At 39.0% G+C, this 25,577-nt stretch overlaps 1 protein-coding gene across 2 annotated transcripts in view; it reads right to left on the bottom strand.

Moving 5' to 3' along the window:
• Positions 1-3,928: 3,928 nt before the first annotated feature.
• Rc3h1 (ring finger and CCCH-type domains 1) overlaps positions 3,929-25,577 on the bottom strand; it is a 56,772-nt gene continuing 35,123 nt past the window's right edge. The window contains exons 13-19 of one of the 2 annotated variants that reach the window (XM_052737355.1): positions 21,127-21,276; positions 16,678-16,891; positions 15,803-15,893; positions 15,534-15,666; positions 14,480-14,650; positions 13,540-13,655; positions 3,929-11,555 (exon numbers count right to left, since the gene is read on the bottom strand). In XM_052737355.1, coding sequence (XP_052593315.1) covers positions 11,405-11,555; positions 13,540-13,655; positions 14,480-14,650; positions 15,534-15,666; positions 15,803-15,893; positions 16,678-16,891; positions 21,127-21,276 — 1,026 coding nt within the window. In that variant the 3' untranslated portion in view covers positions 3,929-11,404. The remainder of the gene's footprint in view (positions 11,556-13,539; positions 13,656-14,479; positions 14,651-15,533; positions 15,667-15,802; positions 15,894-16,677; positions 16,892-21,126; positions 21,277-25,577) is intronic. The other variant, XM_052737356.1, reaches the window with a different exon arrangement.

The raw sequence follows: 25,577 nt of genomic DNA, 5'->3' as shown, positions 1-25,577 counted from the left end.
CATCAAGCCCCAGCTTGACATCTGGATTGGTATTTAATTGTTCAAGGACAAAACTCAAATGACTCAATAATTTTAATCCAACCTCTTGAAACTGTGCTCAGCTCTGGGTAGAGAGCTGGCTCAGTAGTTAGCTCCACTTGTTCTTGAATGGAATTCAGGTTTCATTTCCAGCATCCACATGGTGGTTCACAACCATCCGTAACTCCAGTTCCAGGGTATTCAACACCTTCTTGACTTCCATAGGCACCAGGCACACACACGTACATGTACAATAAATCTTAAAAAAAAAAAAAAAGACCCACAACAAACAACAAACAAAACTACCTAAACTCCTGAAAACCTAAGCGAGACTCATTCCTTGGTGCATCCACTTATGTGCTACCTGGCCCTTTGCTTTTCCCATTTATCCCTTTCTTAAGATGTAAACCCAGCACTCGGGAGGCAGAGCCAGGCGGATCGCTGTGAGTTCGAGGCCAGCCTGGGCTACCAAGTGAGTCCCAGGAAAGGCGCAAAGCTACACAGAGAAACCCTGTCTCGAAAAACCAAAAAAAAAAAAAAAAATGTAAACCCAGCCCCCCGCTTCCCCTTAAAGTCTTCAGGTAGACATAATCTTGATTATGTCTTACACCTCACCATTTCACTAAAATTTACGTCTCTGATAGCCAGAATAGGATGGTTCTAAAATTACCTGTCATGGTGAGCCTTACACAAGCATATTCTTGGTCATCATCTGTGACCATGTTCCCCACCTGAGACCAGCTGAAAGGGACTGAACCAGGCCACAGTGAATACCGTGCATGTGTGAGAGACATGCATAGTTTGTTCAGTAATGGTGAATAAAGAGGCACAAATCTAGATCTTTTATTCCCCGCATTTTACCCTCTGCTTTCATTTTCTTTACTTTCAGAACAAGCCCATTTTATTTTTTGTTTTGATTTTATTTTTTATTTTTATTTTTGGTTTTTCGAGACAGGGTTTCTCTGTGTAGCTTTGCACCTTTCCTGGAACTCACTCTGTAGCCTAGGCTGGCCTCCAACTCACAGAGATCCGCCTGGCTCTGCACCCCCCCACCTCCCCCCCGAGTGCTGGGATTAAAGGCATGGGCCACCACTGCCCGGCTATATTTTGTTTTGAGACAGGTCCCATATAGCTCAGGCTCTCGAACTTGCCATGTAGCTAAAGCTGGCTGGCCTTGAACTTGATCTTCCCAAGCACTAACTTGGAATTGTAGACTAGTGCCACCACACTTTGGCATGGTCTGCTCTCCAGCCGCCCTCTCAGAATTATGACTGTCCCCGTTTCAATTCAGCCTGTTCCCTCAGAATTCACATACCTTACTTTTCTCTTACTGGGAATCTGCATCTCTAACATCCATTCCCCTCTCCATGCTCCACACCTCACCTTGACTGCAGTTTCCTCAGGAAATCTTCACCAGCCACGCTGTGTAAATTATTATTACAATTTTTGGGTTTTGTCTTTTGGGATTGTGCTAGGATTCAAACCTAGGGCCTTGTACAATGAAGTTAAGTCTTGTTTAGTCTCACAGCTTCTTGTTCTGAAGATAGTTGCCATTCTTTGATAATTCTGTTTACTGTTGTCGTTATTTTATTGAATCAAACTCTATGTAGCTCTGGCTGGCCTGGCATTGAACTCTCTATGTAGACCAGGCTGCCCTTGAGACTCACCTGCCTCTGCCTCCTAACAGCTGGGAATAAAGGTGTGTACCATCATACCCAGCAAGCTGAAGCTATTTAAAAAGCCTGTGTCAAGTTCTGTTATCAGAGCTCATTGAGAGCAGATGGCACTTTTCTTGTCTGCCATTTTGTTAAAGCATAATAAACTATAGGAATAGTTTAGTAGTTGGTAAATTCACTTTTTGTTTTGAGACAGAGTGTAGCCCAGCCTCACCTGGAATTTAACTATGGAATGTTAATTGGCTTCCAAATCTTGTCTCTGGGGTGCTTCATTTGTGGGCATATGCCACCATCTCCAGCCTACTTGTTTGGGGAAGGGGCAGGGAAACAGAGTCTCTCTATGTAGTCTTGGCTGTCCTGGAACTTGCTATGTAGACCAGGCTGGCCATGAACTCAGAGATCTGCCTGCTTGTCTCTTGAGCGCTGGGATTAAAGGCGTGTGTCACCACTGCCTAGCACCTATTTCTTTTCTTTCTTTCTTTCTTTCTTTCTTTCTTTCTTTCTTTCTTTCTTTCTTTCTTTTTCTTTCTTTCTCTCTCTCTCCTCCTCTCTCTCTCTCTCTCTCTCTCTCTCTCTCTCTCTCTCTCTCTCTCTCTCTCTCTCTCTCTCTTTCTTTCTTTTTTAAAAAAGATTTATTTATTATGTACACAGTGTTCTGCCTGCATCCCAGAAGAGGGCACTGGGTCTCATTACAGATGGTTGTGAGCCACCATGTAGTTGCTGGGAACTGAACTCAGGACCTCTGGAAGAGCAGCCAGTGCTCTTAACCTCTGAGCCAGCCCAGCACCTATTTCTTAAATGTTAAGTGTTCAAAACAAAAAGAGGTTGGTATGCATTTTTTTTAATAGCCAACCAGGTTGGAAAGCACGATTGAACTAGCTGACCATCTCAGATTAGCTAGTCCCAGGGATAAAACATTTATGCACACAAGACCAATTCCCTTTAGTCTATGTGAGTTTCAGCCCAATAGGTCAGACAGTGACTTTTATAAGCAGGGCAGACAGGTCTGGTTTTAGACTTTCCTCTCTAGATTTCATCATCTTCAAGGATGGCTCCAGCACTTACCATCTCATACCTTCTGAACTCCCTTTACTATGGCTCCTTCCTGTTGGGGTCCAATAGCGGTGGTCCCCAAATTGAGTAATTTGTTGACAGGAGGTATTACAACACCTCCATTGCTGGCAATGCCTATTAATTTCATTAGGAAGTATTTTAAAGTAAATTCCAAACATGATCAATTTATGCATCTTAAAAAATATGGGGCTGGAAAGACAGCTCAGCGGTTAAGAGCACATGCCATTCATCCAGAGGACCCAGGTTCTAGTCTCAGCACTCATAGTGGCTCACAACTGTCTGTAACTCAAATTCCAGGAAATCTGGTGCCTTCTTTGGCCTCCACAGGCACTCCCTGTGCATATGGTATACAGACATACATATAAGCAAAACACCGGTACACATAAAAACAAACAAACCTTTAAAAGGCATTGTCTTACGTAACTGTGGTATTACTATCAACTGAACAAAAAGATCCCTTTGGTTTTACCATCTAATATCCAACACATGAACATTCTTAATTATATAAATGTATCTGTTAAATGTCAGAATCTACTACATTGATTTCATCCATGTTTTGAAATGTGTAATAACTCATTTCCTCATTCTAGACCTTAAATATGTGTGTGTGCACCCGAGGAGAGGGAGCAGTGCTGGATCCCTGGAACTGGAACTAGAGGTAGTCCAGAGCTGCCTGATGGGAGTGCTAGGAACGAAATCCTGGTCCTCTGGGAAAGCAGCTAGCACTTTCAACTACTGAGTCATCTCCTCCAGCCAGTCACCTCCCTTCATGCCATAAACTGTTAACTAATGCATGGCCTAGAAGAGACAATATAACTTAGGTCTGTTCCCTGCCAGAAGTGACCAACAAGGCTTCAGCATAATTGGGAGTCAGTAAATAGACAGACAGGTGTTTTGTCTGAGGAAGACCATTTTGCTTCGGCAGAAAGATGCTCTTGGCTTGATGAGAAGCCATAAACTCAAGCCGTGACAGCTTACTGAGTGCTGGCCCTCACAATCTCAGAGCCACAGCACACCGAAGTGTACACTAATTTCCACGTTAGAGAAACTAGTGACTCCCAGTATTTGTACCTGCACAAATTAGCTTTTTAAAATTTTCATCAACAGTCCCCAGGAAGAGAGTAAGATGACAGACTCCTTTACAAGAAAAAGACTACACATTGTTCCTCCTCATTAATTATCATTTAATATAAATGCCGACAGAAAGCAGATAAAGACCTTGTAGACACTTTCATATATTTACAATCCAAAGGTGAATCACCTCCTTCTATTTGTTAAAATGAATCCTTTTATCTGCAACTCACAAGAGCCTTAAACCCTAGTTAGGAGCAATGAGAGGCTGAGTCAGTTCCCAAAGTAATAAAGGAAATAGCATTTTAACAAAATGTGGCATCTTTAATAGAAACAACATGCACACAAATACAAAATTGAGAAAGAAGGCCTTAATCTTCTCAAAAATATGCAACAAGTGGAACATGTACTCATTCAGACCCAGAGTTCTGTAGCCCTAAACACACTCCTATTCTTTTCTTCCACCTCATTGTTTTGAAGGCTGTTTAAAAGAAATGGAAATATTAAACAGATTAAACACGAAAGGGAATGTTCCATTTCAAGCAAGGCTTTTTTTTCCCCCCTATTCAAAAAGAACTTGCAGAAGATAATGCTCCAAATAAAATCTCAGGTTGGCCAGATGCTAAGTAGTCACGGGTTGGTGAGTTTCAACCCCATCCTTTGCTCTCTCTAAATTGGAAACATTTGGAAAACATAAAATTTCACAAACTTCATTAATTTAAAAGTCAGCTGTTACTTTAAGGCTCAATTAAAAACAGTTCTGAGCAGGTGGGTAGAGAATGACATGCAAAGAATAGGGAACTGAGGCAATGGGAAAACATAGGAATGTAAGAAAACCTTTAAAAATGGGTATTGATGTGGTACTGATTCTGAGATGGGAATTCACACTATCCAAAACTGCAAATCCATAAAGTCATTTCTATTCTGACTCCAATCTCATGGGCTCCTTTACTAACTTAGATTACTTTTGTTAAGTATACGTCTGCAGGGCAAAATCACATACAATCAATACGATTGGTAAATTACACAAGCTCTATCCCAAGCAAATATGAATCAATGTTAAAGTCATTTTTTAAAAACAAAACAAAAGAACGAAGTAAAATCCACCCAAAAAGGTGATAATGACTGCAGAATGTCTCAGGAGACTGGTATGAGCCAAGAGACCAACTGACCAAAGTCAGGGAAGGGCGGCGGGGGTAGAAGGGAAGGCACACACCAAGAGAACCTCACAACTGGAAAACGTTTAGGTGGGTAAAAGGTCTGTTCAGAACCTGCTCACTGTCTACATTACTCTGCAAAGTCATAGAGTAGGTTACTGAGGCCCGTGACCAGCGAATGCAATTTTCTCTTTCAGTTCTTTGACATCCACACGGTGGGAAGACAAAGAGTGGAAAGTGGCAAAAATACGTATGGGGGACAATCTCTCAGGACTATATTGGCTAAATAGGGAATGTAGAGCTGAAGAGCAAAGGCCTGTCAGTAGAGAAATAAAATTTTTTTTTTTTTTTTTTTTTTTTTTTTTTTTTGGTTTTTCGAGACAGGGTTTCTCTGTGTAGCTTTGCGCCTTTCCTGGAACTCACTTGGTAATCCAGGCTGGCCTCGAACTCACAGAGATCCGCCTGGCTCTGCCTCCCGAGTGCTGGGATTAAAGGCGTGCGCCACCACCGCCCGGCGAGAAATAAAATTTTATGGGGTGTAGTGGGTACCTGTTCCCACTACAATGGGGTGTTTGGATATGACTGTGAAATGCCAGCCAACCAACAGACAGGCTATACCAATAAATTATAGAAGTGACAATTGTTAAAAGGAAAACAAACAAAAACCCCAGACCATTATCCACCCAGTATTTGTTTGCATCCATTTCTCGACCTTTCACGCCCTCATTGGAGTGGGACCACCTGACAGTTTCCAGTTATCAGATGACTCTGTGTGCACTCACACCCTAACACAGGAGCCAAAGACTTGTGATCTGTCTACTCAGCATTAAAAGACAAAACAAAACCAAATAAAGAGTCACCAGAAAGTGAGTCTTCAATACAAAATAAAAAGTCATCTTATCTACTAAATAACATACACCAAGATAACAAACTCCACAGGATTTCATTTTTCTAAATACACATTTTTTTCTGACGCAGTATTGTCTTAAGGTTTAAGATTTCCACCTTGGCTTACTTTCTTTTGAAAATGAAAGTTATTTTGCTCAAGGCTAAGTTCAGAGAAATTCAGTGTCTGGAACCAGAGGCTCAAAGAACAATCCCAGTGCTAAGGGAGGTCCCTTTATCACAGTGGGGTTCCCAGAGCGCTTTCCCACTTGATTCAGTGTAGCACTGAACACCTGCCCAGTGAGAACAGACCTAGTAGAAGGTACTCCGAGGCTGGCAGTTCCCTCTTCTTTATTAATGTAACTACTATTACTAATCAATTAGAATATGTTATTTAGGAAAACACCGTTAGCAATTACAGAAATAGAATCTTAAAATTTCAAGTAACAAAAAGGTTTTATTTGAAATTTTACCTTTTGAAAAAAACAAACAAAAACCCCAAACCAGCTCTCTCTGAAGAGGCTCAGAAAAGCTGAATGAGAACTTAAAATTTACCAAAAACTCCCAGCAAGTCATTTCAGCAGTTAATTTTAAAAAGCTGAGCTGAAGAAATAAATATAAAAGCCTTAAGTGTCCAAGGGAGACATGGACGTGTTTCTGCAAAACAAGCATGCAGATAAAATGGTGACAGTAGTAGACTCCTGCTGTGTTCAACTCCATGGTGGAGACTAAATTGTCTCAGTGAAGTCGGTTAATCTGAGCTCTATTTTCAGGGGATGAGATCCCTTTGCAACACTATAAACATGTATTAACAATTAAGATTTTAACACACTTGAACCTTTTATAGGGCAAGAATGTAATAGTGTGTAATACTGCAGTTTATTTGCAAGGTCATTGACTCCTCCTTAAAACTAATTAGGCCATATCTTTTAATAAAATATAAATCATTACAGATGATTTTTTACACCAAGATTTTACATATTGAACTTTACTTGATTTTTAAAAGCCCAAATGGAGAATATGGTGAAATTTCATTCTATCACCATTTGTGCATATAAATAATAGCACACGAATCTCATTTAGTGAAAGTAAGCTGTCCCTGAACACAGCTGAACAGGTATTAACTACAGTTAATTATGTCTCACAAGCCTCAAGCTCAGGAAAAATCCCTAGGCCCATGACTTGACCATAGTGAAAGTACATTGTCCTGTAGGCACAAGTGAAAGCACAGAGAAACACAGAAGATGCTATTACATCAAGATAATCCCCAAAAGGGAAAGTGAGTTGCTTAAACAAATATTGTCAAGGATGATATTTACTGGTCTAGAGAAACTGATGAATTTTCATTACTTTTACATTTTATAAGGCCAGCTAACCTTACAGTTAACTTTAGACAACTACGCAGTACAATCAACTTACAAATACTACCAGGTTTCATAATCAAAATGGCTACTATTTCCCCTAAAACCAAAACAGAGTAAAGCACAAGTCTTTGGCGCTCCTTAAAGAAATAGCAGGTTATCATTCTTTACCAGACCTTTGCTTGCCTGCCAGTAGGGCAAATACCACATCTGTGCATCACTGAGTAATAACGCCATTAGAAAAGGCAACTTCACAGAAGTCATTGGCTAAGCGAATTCATTTGAATGCTCTGTTTAGAGGCAGCAAACTGTCACTGTTACAGATTGGGTAAGTCAAGGGGAAACTGCAGAATGGCAAGGGGTCAGGAAGAAAAGAAAAAAGATAATCATGGGAAACTTAGGAACTAAATTTCAAGCTTCCACATCGAAGCTCATGGGAGTCTGATGGGATCATGTATCCAAGTAGCAAGTAAGAATCACATCAATCTTCTGCTTTTAGGCAAAAGAATAAATACATGGAGAAAAAAACAACAGAAGGGAAGGAAGATGAGAGAAGGGAATAACCCACATTAATGCCATACCAAACGAGTTCTTACACATTCTGAGTAGTTGAATATTTGTAATTGATATTAATAATAGTGTCTTGTCACTTGAACATTACTACCAGAAACCTATGCTACAAGTTCTGTTTAATTAGAAAAGTAGTAAGGATGGCTCTTTGGTCACATCAGACTCTGTAAGTTATCCGGGTGAGGGGAGCTATTAGACTAATCTTGGGACTATAATTAGGAAAGTGAGTCCAGATATTTCATTCTCAGTTCTTTAATCATTTTCCAGAGACTCACTGAAAACAGAATGAAGCAAAGTACTTTTATATATTCACTACAATAACACACTGGCTTTGTTTCTGAACAAGTATAATGCTCCTTAACCCTTCCAGAATTGTCCATGTTCATCTTAGATGGTTCTTGCTTTTAAATACAGTAAAAAGCAAATAGTCATCTCCAGAAGAAACCATTTAAGTAAAAAAACATACATATTGCTAAGCATGGTAGCACATGTCTGAAATCTCAGGGCTCAGGAGACTGAAGGATCTTGAGTTCAGAACCAGCTTGGGCTACATGGTAAAACTCTGTCTCAAAAAGGGGTGGTGCTGCTGTAAAAGTTCTATTTTCAATTTGATGAGTTCATTTTTTAATGTCTCTAAAGACACAAATAAAAATCAACGCTTTTCAGATTCTGACAAAAACAGCAGTTAAGAGTCACGAAGTTATGCTTCAATTTATTGTTGCCTCATAACACAAGATTTGTTAAAGGGAGAAAACATCCTCAAAGTCTTGGGGGTTTTATTGACTCCCTAAATCTGCCAGTGGGCACAAACAACGCCCCCCCCCCAACACACAAAACACACCTAAGAACTGTAAGGGAAAATGACCAATTACTAAAACAGCAAAATTATAGGCACAGCATCTTCCGATTTCGACCCCACCCACTGGCTATAGAGACTGGGGCTTGGGGAACTTAGGCTATCATTTAAGAGACCAATTTTCTCCCTAAATGAAAGTAACATCTGAAGAGATACTAGTGCACCGCAGCAGAGTGCATGTTGGGGGTTTCACACATACCACAAAGGAAATTCACTTTTATTCTCAACTCCAACAAAACCAATAGGAAGATACCCCCCCCGCCCAGTCATTCCAATTTCCAAAACAAACCACTTGCTTCTAAGACTTAGGAATTATCTGACATGTCCAAAGGAGATAAGATCTGTCCAAATCTGTCTACTGAAGGCAAGAGGCCAATAATGTGGCATTTTATAGACGTGCAGAAAAATAAAAATCCTGTCAGACATAACATTTCTTTCCTTCTCTCAATAAATAATGAGTATTTAAAGTATCTAAAGTATAAATGTAAGAGATGTTTTATCTTAAAAAAAAAAAAAAGGCCAAAAAAGCAAATGTACAAATGTATATTTAAAATTAAAAGGAAAATGTATGCATCAACTGAAAAATGCCTCACCGTCATTCAGTGCTTCTACCTCCCAATCAGTCATTTTATTGCAACAGCTGCGCTCATGCGAAGAAATCTTTAAAACATACCCAATATATATACAGATATAGCCATGTATATATGTATATATATATATAATATATATATAAATTTTTATTTAAATAAAAAAGAAAGCTCGAATCCCAAGCCAATATGTGTATATCAAATCCTTGACCAGCCAGGTCTGTAAGGGCATAATCAAATTCAATGTGAAATAGTATATAAACACGGTGCCTTGACTGGGCAAATTAAATAATCGCTACTCAAATGAGTGTTCTGTTTGGATTTCCTACTGGTAGGCAATGGCAGGACTATTTTACCCTTCCCACCCCACCCCCACCCACTTGTTTCCATTAACAACATGACAGACATAGAGCATAGACTGAGGTGGCTCTGACCTCAGCAGGAGTTAATGGGTAAGAATATAAGAAATAAGAAAAATATAAACTTTTGCTTTTACCCAACCAAAGCAATGCAGTAACTTATTACATAACCAGTGCTTTCTTGTTTAGTAGTATTATCTAGAAAGGGAAACTGGATGTCAGGCAATTAGAGGGACAGAGTGACTATGAAATAGTCCCCCAATGAACTCATTTTACAGGAGCTTAGTAAATTAAGCATACAGTGGTAGCATTAGAATACGTGCAGCAGAACTAAGCAAAAATCCCTCCTTACTCTTTCATAACATTTTCATAAACATTTTTAATGTCAGAAAGCCAAGTCTAAAAGTCCATTTCAAGTTAGTTATGCTAGTAATTCTGAGCAGCACAAGTAATCAACACATAAACTATCTTCAAGACTCAGTTTTTATCTGCCAAATCTTTTTTGCTTTTGAATGGAAAAACAAAAATTCCATTGAAATAATGTGTCTCCATTTATTGAAGTTGATATCAAATGTTAAGTTTAATTTTAACATTGTATGTATTTTATGTTTGTGTATGTACATGGACCCATGTGTGCCTGGTGCCCACAAGGTCAGAAGAGAGTGTCAGATCCCTTGGAACCAGAGTTACTGGCAGTTGTGAGCCACCTTGTGGGTGCTGGGAAGAACCTGGGTCCTCTGGGAGAACAGCCAGTGATCCTCTGCTGAGCCATCTCTCCAAGTTTTAGAACATGGGTCATTGTCCTGATTTTTTTTTTGAGCATTCTAGGGTTCCAATAGAAGTTTAATTTATAAGCACTGCTCCAATTTTCCAATGTGAGTTCAACACAGGAGAACAGGAATTGTCTGTTTTCACTACTGAGTTGAAGCTCCTTTTTTTTTTCCTTCTTTTTATTTTGGTTTTCTCCTGCCTCAGCATCTTGAGTCCTGGGATTACAGGAATGAGCCACCATGTTCAGTTTAGAGTTCATTCTTAAGGTAATCTACATTCAAATTTAATGAAGCAATGTAAACACCAAACAGGCTTTCAGATTTTATGGAGAGAATGCAAGGACTTCTTAACATGGAACTGTGTAGCTCTAACAATCAACTGCCTGTTGAAATCTCTGCAAAGTGGAAACTAAAACCCTACCCTACTCAAATAGTCATGAAGCTAGTGATCCAGAAATAGGTGGGTGTGGGTGTGGGAGCGCTGAAGAATAGCTCTAAGAAAATTAGTTTGCTGCACAGTTTCTAATAACCCAATCTAATATCACAGAATTCTTGGAAACAGTGCTTTTAGTTTACAGGGTTGTGAGAGTTGGAAAGGACTGGGATAAAAGAATTATACACTGGGTATGTAATAATACCAAAATACAAGAAAAACCTACTTCATTAAGATCATACAATTAATCAAACAGAGTGTATATATAATATCTTCTTTTTTTTTTTTTAAGCCCTGGATCCAAGGCGTCCAAAGTTATTAAAATAAAGTTCATTCACAGAACAAAAACAAATTTAATCTGAATTGCTTGCAGATACTGCTAATTTTCTTTTTCTTTAAATTAAAAAAAATGCATTAATGTGAACTATGTGCAGGGTTTGTTTAGTAGTGGTGTTGTGCACATTGCCTCCGGTGCTCTTCCTGGATTTCACTGACCACTCAGAGAAAAAGTTAGAAGTTGTCCATTCTTCTATCCTAAGTCCCACGAGCTGATGAGGAGCAGAAGGTAGAAGCAGGGCACCCATGTTCTAGGGAGCGGAACTGGAAGTAACTCCTGATCTCTGGGAATCATTGTTATGGCCTCCTCCCTCAGGGTCTTCTGATAGGTTCAAAGAGCTGGTCTGGTTTGATAGGAGGCTGAGATTCTCTTGTGTCAAAGCCGATCCATTCGGTACATCACTATTAATTACATGAAAAAAATTGGAATTTTTAAAAGGAGAAAAGAAAATACTCTGAATAAAATCCAATCAACAGGGCTTATCATTTAGTATTGTACCAAAAATTTGAGTCACAAGTGGTTACACATGCCTTTAGTCCAAGCAGGAGCCAGAATCAGGCCGATCTCTACCAACTTTAGGCTAGTTTGGTTCCAGGCCAACCAGGCCACACAACGACTCCATCTCAAACAAATAACCCAAATATACAAACAAAAAAAACTAGAAATAGCTTCCAAATTTTGATTATAATTCCTCTACCACAATGTAGCATATTGTGATAAACTAAAGCTCCTCTGGCTCCCTTTCCCTGCCCTCCCCTAACAAGGTAAGTTCTCCCATGGGGGGACAGCTAAGCCTGGTACACTCAGTTGAGGCAGGACCAAGCCCATTCCCTATGGGAATTTATTTTTAACCTAGGACAGCATATAGATTTAAAACAGCTGAAACCCCAGAAGAGAGCAACAGGACAATTAGAAATTCTTTGTGTTTGTGTTTGTTGCTGTTGTTTTTGAGACAGGGTCTCTACACAGCCCTGGGTCTCTTGGAACTCACTGTGTAGAGCAGGCTGGCCTCAAACACACAGTGAGTGCCAGAATTAAAGGCATGTGCCACCACATCTGGCAACATTAGAAATTCATGTTATAGGTCATGAGGAGGGCGACATAGGACTATGCATTCAAATGCCTCAAAGATGCCAAAGAAAATAAAGAAGGATAAAAAGTAAATTAATTAGCATGTTATGAGAGCTCAAATTAAAGACATGGCTAGGAATGGCCTAGAGATAGTGGTGCATACCCTTGATCCTGCCTTGTCTCAAAAGACCAACAAAAACCAAATCTACCCACAACACTAAGCAAGGCTAATTAATTGCTAAATGCCATTAAAAGACAGGCAAGATAACGATGGGAGGTAGAATTACAGGTGCTTTGAAAAACTTGTAACCTGTTAAAAATTCTATCACTCATGGCTTACTTGTTGTGACATAACTGAGATGGAGGAGGAGGAGACCCTGGAATAGAGCCTAGTGGTGAAATGTGCTTAGAATTTCTGAGGCTCTGAGTTCAACACCCAGTATGAAAACAAGATAAAAACAATAACCAAGTGGGGGATGGGTGGGCTTTTATTTATTACATTTCAATTTTTACAGTGAGCCTATATATATATATATATATATATATATATATATATATATATATATATATATGTATTTTTTTTTTTAAAGATTTATTTATTTATTACGTATACAGTGTTCTGTCTGCATGTATGCCTGCGGGCCAGAAGAGGGCACCAGATCTCATTACAGATGGTTATGAGCCACCATGTGGTTGCTGGGAATTGAACTCAGGACCTCTGGAAGAGCAGTCGGTGCTCTTAACCTCTGAGCCATCTCTCCTATTTTGTTTTTTAATTCAAAAGCTATACTTAAACAACGAGAAGGAAATATAACCAGAAAACGTATTTGTTAGGAATTAACAGATAATTCAACCCTGGTTAGTGCTAAGTTTTATATGTGCATGTGTGAGACAGTCTCACTTTGGAGCCCAGACCAGCCTCAAATGACTGTCTTCCTACCTCAACCTCTCTAGTGCCCACAGTTATATTCCACCCCAACTCCTGAGCTAAGTTTTATAATTTCTAGATTCAGTAAAAACATATTCTCTTCTGCTGGGAGGTCGTGGCACATACCTTTAATCCCAGCACTCAGGAGGCAGAGGCAGGAGGATGGAGCTCTGTGAGGTAGAGGTCAGCCTGGTCTATAAAGTTAGTTCCAAGACAGCCAGGGCTACACAGAGAAACCCTGTCTTCAAAAACCAATATAATCATATTCTTTTCTTACTATACAAAAAAATAGTCTTTAAAAATCGTAATGTACTTTGGGTATGGCCAGATAATATAACTATTCTCTTTCATATATGGTTAATAGAACTATAGAGGGATCCTTTTACCTGAATGTCAACGTAAGGTCTTCAGCTGGGACTTGGTTGTGTGGCTCTGGCTGTCCATTCTCTGCTTGCTTACTTGTACCCAGTTTGCTTTTCATGTCCAAAGAACACTGGCTCTCCTTTAAAAGAAGAGGAATGAAGTCAGTAACCTGTGTGTAACAGGATAGTGCAGATACAGACAACACAGTGATGATCAAAGAACAAATCATTCTTAAGTTTTATTAAGAAGTAACAACAAAAACAAACAGGCAGGTGACAAAGTATTCACAAAAGCATAACAGTACAACCTACCTTGTCACTATCTTAGAAACATGCCATAAACTAATATTGAAAAACACCACAGAGAACAGTGTATAAGCGATAACTCCTTTATAAAACTAGGTCATCAATACCTTAAAGGCCACGAAAACTAGCATTTGTGTGCGTGTGTGTACACACAAATTTTTTTTTTTTTTTCAAGACAGGGTTTTTCTGTGTAGTTTTAGTGCCTGTCCTGATCTCACTCTGTATACTAGACTGACCTCGAACTCATAAAGATTCGCCTGGTTCTGCCTCCCAGTGCTGGGATTAAAGGTGTGAGCCACCGCCGCCCGGTTTATAAATATATCTTAATAGTACACAAAAGTGCAAAAGATTAAACATCATCTCATCTGCTTCTCTAATGTGTATGTTAAACAGAAACTTTAAGATTTCCAATTAATTGCCTTGTTTTCCCCAAATGTGACTAGAGAATCAAGTCTATGGCAAAGGACAAACCCAAAACAACAGGAACTAAGAGAGGAATGATACAACCAGGTGACAACTCATCTTTATGAAAATCACCCTAAGTATTAGTTATTCTTCACGGTATCTGGAACAAACTCCAAATGATTCTAAATTCTAGAGTTACACAGAATTCACTTCAGCTGCCCACCCCCTACCCCACCCTGACATCAGCACGTACCATACTCAGTTCCCGGGTTCTCTTGCCAATTTCCCTCTCCACCTGATGTAGTTCCAAGCTTAGCTGCTCACTTGAGATCATTCCAGGCCATTTTGGAGGCAGTGGAGGGGGCTGTGGCTGGCCTGCCAGGGTGTTCACCTCCCTCTGTAACACCAGTCGGTTATTAATAGCCTAGTGCACAAAGCCAAGCACACACAACTCAGCACACTTTATGCCATATAGAGATTGCTGCATCCCAAGTATTCACACTAAACTAGCCATATGTTCGCAATAAAAATGATCCAACTATAAACACAATCTCTTTTTAGTAGCATTTGAATAAAAATGGCTTTATTTTTAAGAGATGTATTTTATTTTATTGGTTTTTTGAGACAGGGTTTTTCTGTGTAGTTTTGGTACCTGTCCTGGATCTTGCTCTATAGACCAGGCTGGCCTTGAGCTCACAGAGATCCACCTGCCTCTGCCTCCCGACTCCTGGGATTAAAGGCGTGTGCCACCACCACCTGGTGACACATTTTATTTTTTAAAAAACCTGTGTGTGTGCAAGTGCCTATGGATGCTCAAAAAGGGTGCTGGATCCCCAGGAACTGGAGCTACAGGCAGTTGTGAAACAGGAACCAAACTTAGATCCTCTGCAAGAATATTAGCCATTGCTGGATATGGTAGCGCACCCCTTTAATCCCAGCATTCAGAAGGCAGAGGCAGGTGGATCTCTCTAAGTTCGAGGCCAGCCTGGTCTACAAAGTGAGTTCCAGGACCACCAGGGCTGTTACACAGAGAAACCCTGTCTTGAAAAACCAAACAAAAAGCCCGGTGCTCTAGCACCTGTATTCACATGCACGTACCACTCCACCAAACACATATAAATTCAATTTAAAATTCTTGGTAACCCTTCAAAACTGAGGTACCAAATAGTTGCAGTACTGAACCCCTGTAATCACTCTAAGAATTAAGGACGGCCAACACAGGAAGACCATGAGTTTAAGGCCACTAGGGCTGCACAGTGATCCTTGACATCAAAACTCCCAACACAAAAGTATCTGTAGGCCTGTACCTCTAGTCCACGGAGCTGGGTCTGCTGGCTGATCTGATGGTTCAGCTGCTGCAACTCTAGCCGTAGCTGTTCTCTTTCAGCAGATAGAAGGGGTTTTCCATGACTGGCCACTTCTGCCATGGACATTTTCTCCCTTTGGTAAGAAAGAAATCACGAGGTAAAATTTTGAAGTTTTATTCTGTGATGAAATCATTACCGACTAGAAAAATAAAGTAAGGAAAGCTGTATGCTTTTAAGTATTTATAACAAGTAAAAAGAACAACTTTTACCTCTCGATGAAGTGTCCCTGAGGAGGTATGTTTGGATGAGGCGAGTATGGAGAATCTCCCCAGCCACCATGAGCTCCATATGGACTGTAATCTGTAAGGGAACAGTTTATGGTGGTAAGATGTAATTCACAAGTTTGATTCATCTTCTATGATAAGATATAGATATCTTCTATAATCAAAAAAGCAAAGGCACACTGTATTTATATCTCTCTGTCTAGAAAGTTATCTGCCAAAATGATAATCATGTTGTTTCTTCCCCCACTGAATCTAGTTTTCACATATGTTCTTCTCAGTGTGTGCATATGAGTGTTGGAATGTAGAGGTGACGGCTGGTGTCAGGTTACCTTCCTAAAGCACTGGAATTATAGATACATGCCCACACAAGTCTGATTTTATATGGGTACTGGGGATCCAAACTCAGTCACCTCCTCACACTCCAAGAATCTGTTATTTTAATAAAGTAAGGAAGTAATTTAAAGATAAAAACCACAGGCATTTTTTTTTTTTTTTGAGACAGGGCCTCTAGCCCAGAATAGCCTCAAAATCACTATATACCCAAGGATAAACTTGAACATTTTGATACCTTGTCTCAATCTCCCCAGTGCTGAGATTACTGGCATGTGCCATAACACCTGGTTTATGTGATTCTGGTTTCATACATATTAGGCACACACTTTACCAACCGAGCTATATATACTCCAGCCCCTCAGGCAATCTTAATATATAGGAAGTTAATTTTAGTTTATATTCTTAAAATTCCCTGAAGTGTAATTGCTTTCTTACAGGGAAAAGTTTAAAAACCATTGTCTTGAAGATTCTTAAAAGCACTGACAGAATTACACTGAGAGTCATGACTACTAGTCTGGGATTCTTACCTGAAATGCTAATAGGTTTTGTGGGTGCTCCCTGAGGTGCCATGGCCTGCATTGGGCCAGCACCCTGATACAGTGTTTTGGATGTTCGAGAGATGGCACCAAACCGAGATACTGTTGGTCGGTCTCCAAATGGGATGAGGTCATCATCACTAGTTTCCACTGCTCTTCTCTGAAGATCCAATCTCTGGTCTCTCATTCCTTTACTTTCTACATTCTGACAAAAAGCAAAAATAAGATGCTATCTAGCATAATTCCCACTAGCTCTGTAGAGAGGTTAATATGAGTATGATGCTCTTATTAGTAAGAATAAGTCTTTAGTTGTCTTTGGCTGTCATAGAACATTGCTTTTAGATCACAGTAAGAAATACATGTTTAAGTACAGAAAGATGATAGAAAATGATAGATCCATCTATTTCTAAGTACTATGAACAAACATTCATTTGTCAGGCAAGTACTTTACCACTAAGCTATATGCCTAGCCCACACATCAATGCTTGAGAAGCACTGTTATGACTTCTTTCACATATTTGGAAAAACTTTTAATGGCATCTACATGGGTTAGTAATTTTGTTATTGTTTACTGATGTAAGGACATTCATTTTTCTTTGCTAATGTTACTTCAGTGTGATAGTCCTCTGGAAAGCACCTTACATTACGATTCTGCTTCAGTGCATTCCAGTGAAGGACTTCCTGTGGTGCAGAAGCATCTATTTTGCTAGTCATAGCCCACAGAAAGAAGTTATGCTTAAATTTAATTTCATCTCATTTGGTGCTGGGGACTGAGCCCAGGGCCTAGCTGTGTCACTCTCCAGTCCCCTTGCAGTTTGTTTTCTATTTTATCATTATTTTTTCTCTCTCTGGCCTGCCATCAATTGGTTTTATCTTAGCCAGCTAGGTAAACATTATCTATGAAAACCTATATAAATCAGTAGGGAACCATTTTAGAATTAACAGGGAAAATGATGTCAAGGGATACCTTTCAAGCCAGCAATACCACACTTTTTTTTTTCTTCTTTTTTTTTTTTTTGGAGACAGGGTCTCACTAATGTCACCCTGGGTAGACTAGAACTCACTATGGAGACCAAGTTAGCCTTGGACTCAGAGATTCACCCATCTCTGGGATTAAAGGTGTGCAACATCACATCGAGCTTTTTTTTTTTAAATATAGTTCCAGCTGACTCTGACCTTGCCACCCTTCTGCCTCAGTCTCTTAAGTGTTGGAATTATAGGCATGAGTTATCTGTCCAAGAATACCATGTCTAAGCATAACTTTCATGGATGTGCACAAGGAGACTCTAGAAAGTGTCCATTACATTATATATAAGGGGCTGGAGAGCTAGCTTAGCAGTTAAGAACACTTGTTCTTGCAGAGGACCTCAGTCTGAATCCCAGCAACCACATGGCAGCTCACATTCACACCTAACTCTAGTTCCAGGGTACCCAGTGTCCTTTGACCTCTGAGGACATCAGAACACTTGTGAAACACTGACATACACGTGAGCAAAACACTCATATGCATAAAACATAAATAAATCTAAAGAAGTCTCTTAAAATATGAAAAGCTAAAAATTATCCACAACAGTAAAAGATTCAATAGCACAGATATGTAATTATAGCTATTAGGAAGGCAAGAGTACCACAGTCTGAAATTATGAAATTAGCTTGTGCTATGTACAAAGAGTTCCAAGCCAACCTGGAAATTCAGTGAGGCTCTGTCTCAAAAAGAAAAAAAGGAACAGTTGAGCTTAGTGGCACCTGCCTATAGTCCCAGCTACTCACTGACTGACACGGGAATACTTTATGCATGATCATCCTGGGCAATACAGGAAAACCGAGTGTGTGTGTGTGTGTGTGTGTGTGTGTGTGTGTGTGTGTGTGTGTGTGTGTGAGAGAGAGAGAGAGAGAGAGAGAGAGAGAGAGAGAGAGAGAGAGAGAGAGAGAGAGAAAGAAAGAAAGAAAGAAAGAAAGAAAGAAAGAAAGAAAGAAAGAAAGAAAAAGAAAGAAAGGAAAAAGGCTGTGTGTGTATGTGTCAAAAAATAAGCATTAAAATCAGGGCAAGAGGCTATTTACTGACAGGGAGGAGTAAAGAAAAAATGAAATCAGGGAGATTAACTACTTTTGCAATGTTTTATTTCTATTAAGGGAGGAAGAGCAATTAATATGTAAAATACTGATACATAAGATATATTAAACCTTCACTTATTAGCTACACAGCTACATTATTTCTCATTAAAAAAAAATCCAAAAAAACTAAATACAATGAATTTGAGGATCTTATAGGCTCACATCAACAACTATAAGTCAAGCAACTATTCTGACTCAATTACAATTTTCTCTTTAACCAAAAATAAAAAGTACTTTTCACGCATAAATTAAGGAATTCCCAACTATGTATATATTCCTAAAAAAGAAAAATTAACATGCTTTTTAGAAAGCATTAATTTTTTAAATTTTATTTATTGTGCAGATGCATATATCCTCATGCCATAGTACATGTGCAGAGGGCATGCCAGAAGACAATTTTCCCAAGTTTGTTTTCACCTTCCATTGTATGAGTTCTGGGGACAGCACTGAGACATCTCTCCTGCCCTCAATGTGATTTTCAGATTTTTTTACAAACAGAGAGGGATCTATATTCAGGTCAATATTTCTACTACTTTTCCCCAACTGATTGTTGAAGATAGTGTCTCTCACTGACCATGGAGCTTACTGATTGGTTGGATTGGCTAGCAAGCAAGCCCCTGGGATCTTCTCTGCTCCCCAGTGCCAGGATGACAGACACCCACCATCATGCCCAGTTTTGTTTTGTTTTTTAAATTTATTATGTTTACAGTATTCTGCCTGCATGTATACCTGCAGGCCAGAAGAGGGCACCAGATCTCATTACAGATGGTTGTGAGCCACCATGTGGTTGCTGGGAATTGAACTCAGGACCTCTGGAAGAGCAGCAGGTGCTCTTAACCTCTGAGCCATCTCTCCAGCCCATGCCCAGGTTTTGATGTGGGTTCTGAGGACCCACACTCAGGTCCTCATGCTTGTATGGCAAGCACTTTAACCACTGGGCCTTGAAAGTTACATTCTGCTAAAGGTGACCCCTTTACCTAGAAAATTCCTCACAAAGATTCCTTTTCTGTGAGAATAGTTTTTATAGAAATGAGAAACTTGGGGCATAGCAGCTCATGCTGGTAATCTCAACGACTAAGGAAGATTCAAAGTTCAAGGCCTGCCTGGACTACAGAGAAGTGAGGACTCAAAACAACTGAACTTTCAAGACTCTAAAACATCAACCCCAACACTCTTACAGCCTGACACTACCACAGGCTATCTCTCAGTGTCATAAAGCTGGGGCACCTTACACACTGCCATTCACATTTATGGGGTCCTTGGAAGGAATGCTCCAGACTCTTCAAGTATACTGGTCATTTTACTCCCACAATCTTCAAACCTGACACTGTCTTTTTGTTTAAAGACATAATGATGGTGACAGGAATACATGTCATGGTGATGTGTGAGCTCAAGGCTTTTGCAGTATCCCCATATAGCAGGAAAAGTAAGTTTTTAAACCGAGAAAAGAATTTAACCTTACTTTCTTGACCCAAGTTGATTCAAGTTAGTTGTTTAAACTACAGACTTGGAAAAAGAGTTTTAATTCATTTGGTGAATAAATCTAAATTTTTGTTTTTGTTTTTTTGAGACAGGGTTTCTCTGTATAGCTTTTGGAGCCTGTCCTGGAACTCATTTTGTAGACCAGGCTGGCCTCGAACTCACAGAGATTCACCTGCCTCTGCCTCCCGAGTGCTGGGATTAAAGGCATATGCCACCACCGCCCGGCCTAAAATATTTTTAAAAATTATTATTTTTATTTATTTATTGATTGATTGAGATAGGGTCTCTTTATACAGCCCTGGCTGTTCTAAAATTATGTAGACCAGGCTGGCCTTAAACTCACAGAGAACTGCCAGCCTCTGGATGCCTGGTGCTGAGATTAAAGTATCACAATACCATGGCTGGCAAATTATTTTAATTATGTGTCTTTGTACATCTGTGTGTGGGTATGTGCACTGAGTGCAGGTGCCCACAAAGCCCAGAGGGTATTGGGTCATCTGGAGCTGGAGTTACAGGTGTTTGTAGACTGCTCAACTTGGGGGCTGGGAACAAAACTCAGGTCCTCTGCAATAGCAATACAATCTCTTAACCACGGAATCATCTCTCCACCCTGAAATCTGGGATCTTGATTAAATACCTAAAAATTATTTAACTTGAGTTTATTTGGGAACAATTGCTGGGAAATTGCCTCCTAAAATGATATACAATACTCTTCTTCTTTGTTGAATAATAAAATAATTTATACTTAATGAAACAAAATTATGAAATTTGTCCCTAGCCTTCAACAGATGAGAATTTATGCATCTAGATTTGCATTAATTATGGCTTAGCCATTACACATACCATCATTTCCACACTCCCTGCTGCCACATCTTTGGGTTTTGCATCTTTGGTTCCAATGTAGGAGCCGATGGTATCACATGACCAAGGAGAATATTGGCTATAATCATTTGCTTTGTATTTCCCAGCTACCTTGAATTCTTCATCCAAAAACTATAGATGGAAAGGAGGAAAAAAAGAAAATAGGAAATGGGTCTATGAATTAATAAAACAGGGAAAGCAGGGACCTTCTTAGAACATCAAATTGAAGCAATATAATGACAGTTATTTGATTATTAAATGTCAGAATAGATTTTTATAGACTGAAAAATATGAAGATTATTTTAGCCTTCATAATTGTTATTAGCAGGGGAAAAAAAGGAAGTATTTCAATATCCTTCAGTGAATCAAGCTAGGATCTTGAGAGGTTTGGTTAGCATTTTACCCACTATCTTAGATGCAGTCAACATTTAAGTGTATACCATACTACACATTTGCTAGATTGTCCCCAAGGAGCCTTAGTAACATCTCAGGTAAACAAGAACATTCTAAGCATCTCATATGCTCTATGAGGTGGGTGGTGATGCAACAACGCTTTGCTGATGTTCTTCAACAGCCGTGTTCCCTGTCTTGAATACATTCTGGCCCTGGGGTTGATTAAATTAAGTAAAAGGGTAAGATGCCTCATTTTTATCTTTTTGACTGAAGTGCTATAGTTATCAAATAACAATACCCATTCCAAGGCCAATGTATTTTTTTTATTAAATTACAACATTTATACTTTTGTAATACTTAACATTTTTAAAGTCCTTTCATATACACTCTCTCATGTAGAACAGGTAACTTTTAGAACATATTACCACCTAACAAGTATGCTCTTCCACCTGAATGTTATATATCATGCAGCTACAAAGAATGAGATAAATGCACATCAATATGTACATCCAAGTTAAGCAAAAGAAAAAAAAATCCACACAAACAAACACTAAATGTGTTCATGCACATAGAAAAGTTGAAATATGTAACAAAACTGTCAGTCATTATAGGAAATGGGAGTTTGAAGAAAGTATTCTTTCTATATCATGCATTCCTGTAATGTATAAATTTAGTACAACTATATGTAGGCTGCTTATAATCAGAATGGAAGTTTAAATATAGAGCAAGCCAAGTATGATGATGCACGCCATTAACCTAGCACTCTGGAGAGACATCTACTTGAGATTACCATGAACATCTACTTGAGATTACCTCTACACATTAAAAAAGTTACTATTTGTTGTGCACAGTACCTTCACTTTATTGATTTTTTTTTTTAAATGGAATCTTGCCATATGTAGCTCAGAGCATCCTTGAACTCATGGTGATCCTCCTGCCCCAACTTCCTGAGTGGAGAGATTACAGGCATGCACCACCACACTCAGCTTTCATTTTCCAACTTTCATTGTTTATTATACATAGTTTGTCAGTTAGCAATATTATTTAGACTCATAATTCTACATAAAGAATGCGAAACATATTCTTTTTATTGGTTTGTTTTTCAAGACAGGGTTTCTCTTTGTAACAGCCCTAGCTGTCCCTTTGTAGAGCAGGCTGGCCTCGAACTCAGAGATCCAACCGTCTCTGCCTCCTGAGTGCTGGGATTAAAGGCATGCGCCACCATGTCTGGTATAAAACATATTCTTTAAACATATTATTTGACTTGGAAAAAAAATCGATACTCTAATTAGATACATTATGTATGACAACATATTCCTTATGAATGAAGTATGAGACGAGGTTTCATGTCTCCCAGACTGGCTTCAAACTTGCTATCTAGCTAAGGATGACCTAGAACTTTTGATCCTCTTGCCTCTTTGCCCAATTTATAAGGTGTTATGGATTGAACCCAGAGATCTGTGCACACAAGGCAAATACTCTACCAATAGAACTACATGTTCAACTCAAATTGTCTAATTAAAAGGCATAAAATTGATAAATTCCTAGCAAGACTAACCAATGAAAAAATTATTAGTATCAGAAATGGAAAAATGAGGACAACACACACTCGTGACAGCTATCAGCAATGTTTTGCTGGGCAGAGTTGGTTACGCCTGTAATCCCAGCACTCCAGCTGAGGCAGGAGACCCTGAGTTTGAGGCCAGCTTGTTCTACAAAGTGAATTTAAGGTGAACCCAGGCTACAGTATGAGATTCTGTTTCAAAAAAACCAAATTCAAACAAATCTATTAGCACTATTTTATAGGAACATTAAATGCAATGCTCAAAACTGTAGCACTATGGTAAATAAACCAAGCATCCCCTCCTAAGTTTTACTGTCTATCCTAATTTGCACATTTTTCCTGTTTGTTTTTTTTTTTTTAATTTATTTATTTATGTTCTGCTTGCGAATATCCCTTCAGGCCAGAAGAGGGAGCCAGATCTCATTACAGATGGCTGTGAGCACCATGTGGTTGCTGGAAATTGAACTCAGGACCTCTGGAAGAACAGCCAGTGCTCTTAACCTCTGAGCCATCTCTCCAGCCCCTCCTAATTGTTTTTAATCACCCTGTTGGTTTACTGCCAAATTAAAATACATCTTAATTTATGTTTCAATTATTTAAAAATTATGGAAATAGAAACAGAGACTTTTTGCTTTCTCTACACAAAGACTAAAAATGAGTCAGGAATACCTATTACCACTCTTAATTCAACATCATACTGTAGAGCAACAAGATAAGAAAACATGTAATTCTGAAAAGGAAAAAAAGGTGATTATACACTAGGACACAACAAATACTAGAATTAAGAAGGAAATTTAGCAAACCTGTTGAATAGAAGAGTCACTAAACAAAAATCTAATTCTTTTAAAAAATGTAATTATTCACTGTGTATGATCTGTGTATACTCTTAAAGTCTATTTTTTTAAAATAAAAAACAGAAATTGAGGGTTAGCAAGATGGCTCAGCACGTCAAGGCACTTATCGAGAAGCCTGATGACTTGAGTTTGGGCCTCAGGACCTACAGTAGGAAGAAGACTGATTCCTAACAACTGTTCTCTGACCTCTAGACACGCCTCCCTAGCCCCCAAATAAGTAAATATAGTTTAAAAAGAGAATTTTCAAAAAGAATTACATTTAAAGTAGTTTTTAAAAGTCAGTTATATGGCTGGGAAGTGGTGGCGCATGTCTTTAATCCCAGCACTTGGGAGGCACAGGCAGGTGAATCTCTGTGTTCTACAAAGTGAGTTACAGGACAGGTTCCAAAGCTACACAGAGAAACCCTGTTTTGTTTATTCAACAAAAAACAAACCAACCAAAAAAAAACCCAGAAAGGTGTAGTTTCTTTGAATACTGATCTAGAGCAACACTGTCCAACAGAAATAGAATGTGGTCCATATATGTAATTTAAAAATTTCTAGTAGCCATACTTAGAAAAGTAGAAGAAGCACTAAGGTCTGTAATCCCAACACTTGGTAAGTTGTAGCAGGACTGCTGTGAGTTTGAGGTCAGCCTAAACTGACCTAACTCCAAAAAAGACCCCATCTTCAAACACAAGTCAGCAAGCAAGCAAACAAGGAAAAAACCTGGTGAAATTTAATTTAATCTATATATCTAAGATATTAAAAACATGAACAAAGGCCAGGTTTGGTCATGTTGTTAATCCAAGCACTCAGGAGACAGAGGGAGGTGAATCTCTGTAAATTATGGCCAACCTGGTCTATATATGTAAGTTAGTTTCAGGTCACCTAATCTCAAAAAGCAAAACAAAACAAAACAAAATTAACCTAAGATTTTAGTTTTGGGTACTGAATCTTTAGATCCAGTGTATATTTTATGTTTATAGAGACTTAGTATATGTTTTATGTTTACAGCATATCATATCTGGATTTGAATCAGCCACATATTATGTACTCAACAACCACATGTGGCTAGTGACTACCATATTGGCCAGCATCAATCCATCTAGAGAGTCAATAAATCCTAACAAAAACGGAAGCAGGTATTTTTATGGAAATCAACGTGCTGATTCTTTTGTGGGTTTCTGTTTTGCTTTAAAAGTGCTGGGAACTGAACCTCAGGCCTCACACATGCTGGTCAAACGACATTAATATTGAACTAACCCCCTAACTCCTAACATGTTTCCTCACTTTGAGTTCAATACTGAAAATCCTATGTCAATAAGTCGAGACTTAAGTAAAACTCCATCATTAGAATGAGGGGTCAGCCAAGTGCTCAGGTGAAGCATGTGTTATGCACATTGACAACCCAAGTCTGGATCCTTGGAACCAAAGAACTGACTCCTACAATCCATCCTCTCATCTTTACACATTATCTCACCCCCAAATGAATGAATAAACAGAAATAGATCAATGAGACAGAGCCTCTTTCTATGTAGACCAGGCTGGTCTCAAACATATAACCTTTCTGATTCGGTATCCCGCTGTGCTAGACAGAATGACAGATATGTGCCATCATTCCTACCCTAATAAAGTAATCA

Source organism: Peromyscus californicus, unplaced genomic scaffold (genome assembly GCF_007827085.1).
Source record: "Peromyscus californicus insignis strain IS unplaced genomic scaffold, ASM782708v3 Scaffold_14__1_contigs__length_90479793_seg_2, whole genome shotgun sequence".
Taxonomy (NCBI): Eukaryota; Metazoa; Chordata; class Mammalia; order Rodentia; family Cricetidae; genus Peromyscus; species Peromyscus californicus.
The sequence above is the reverse complement of the archived record's forward strand: the minus strand, read 5'-3'. Positions and strand labels throughout refer to the sequence as shown.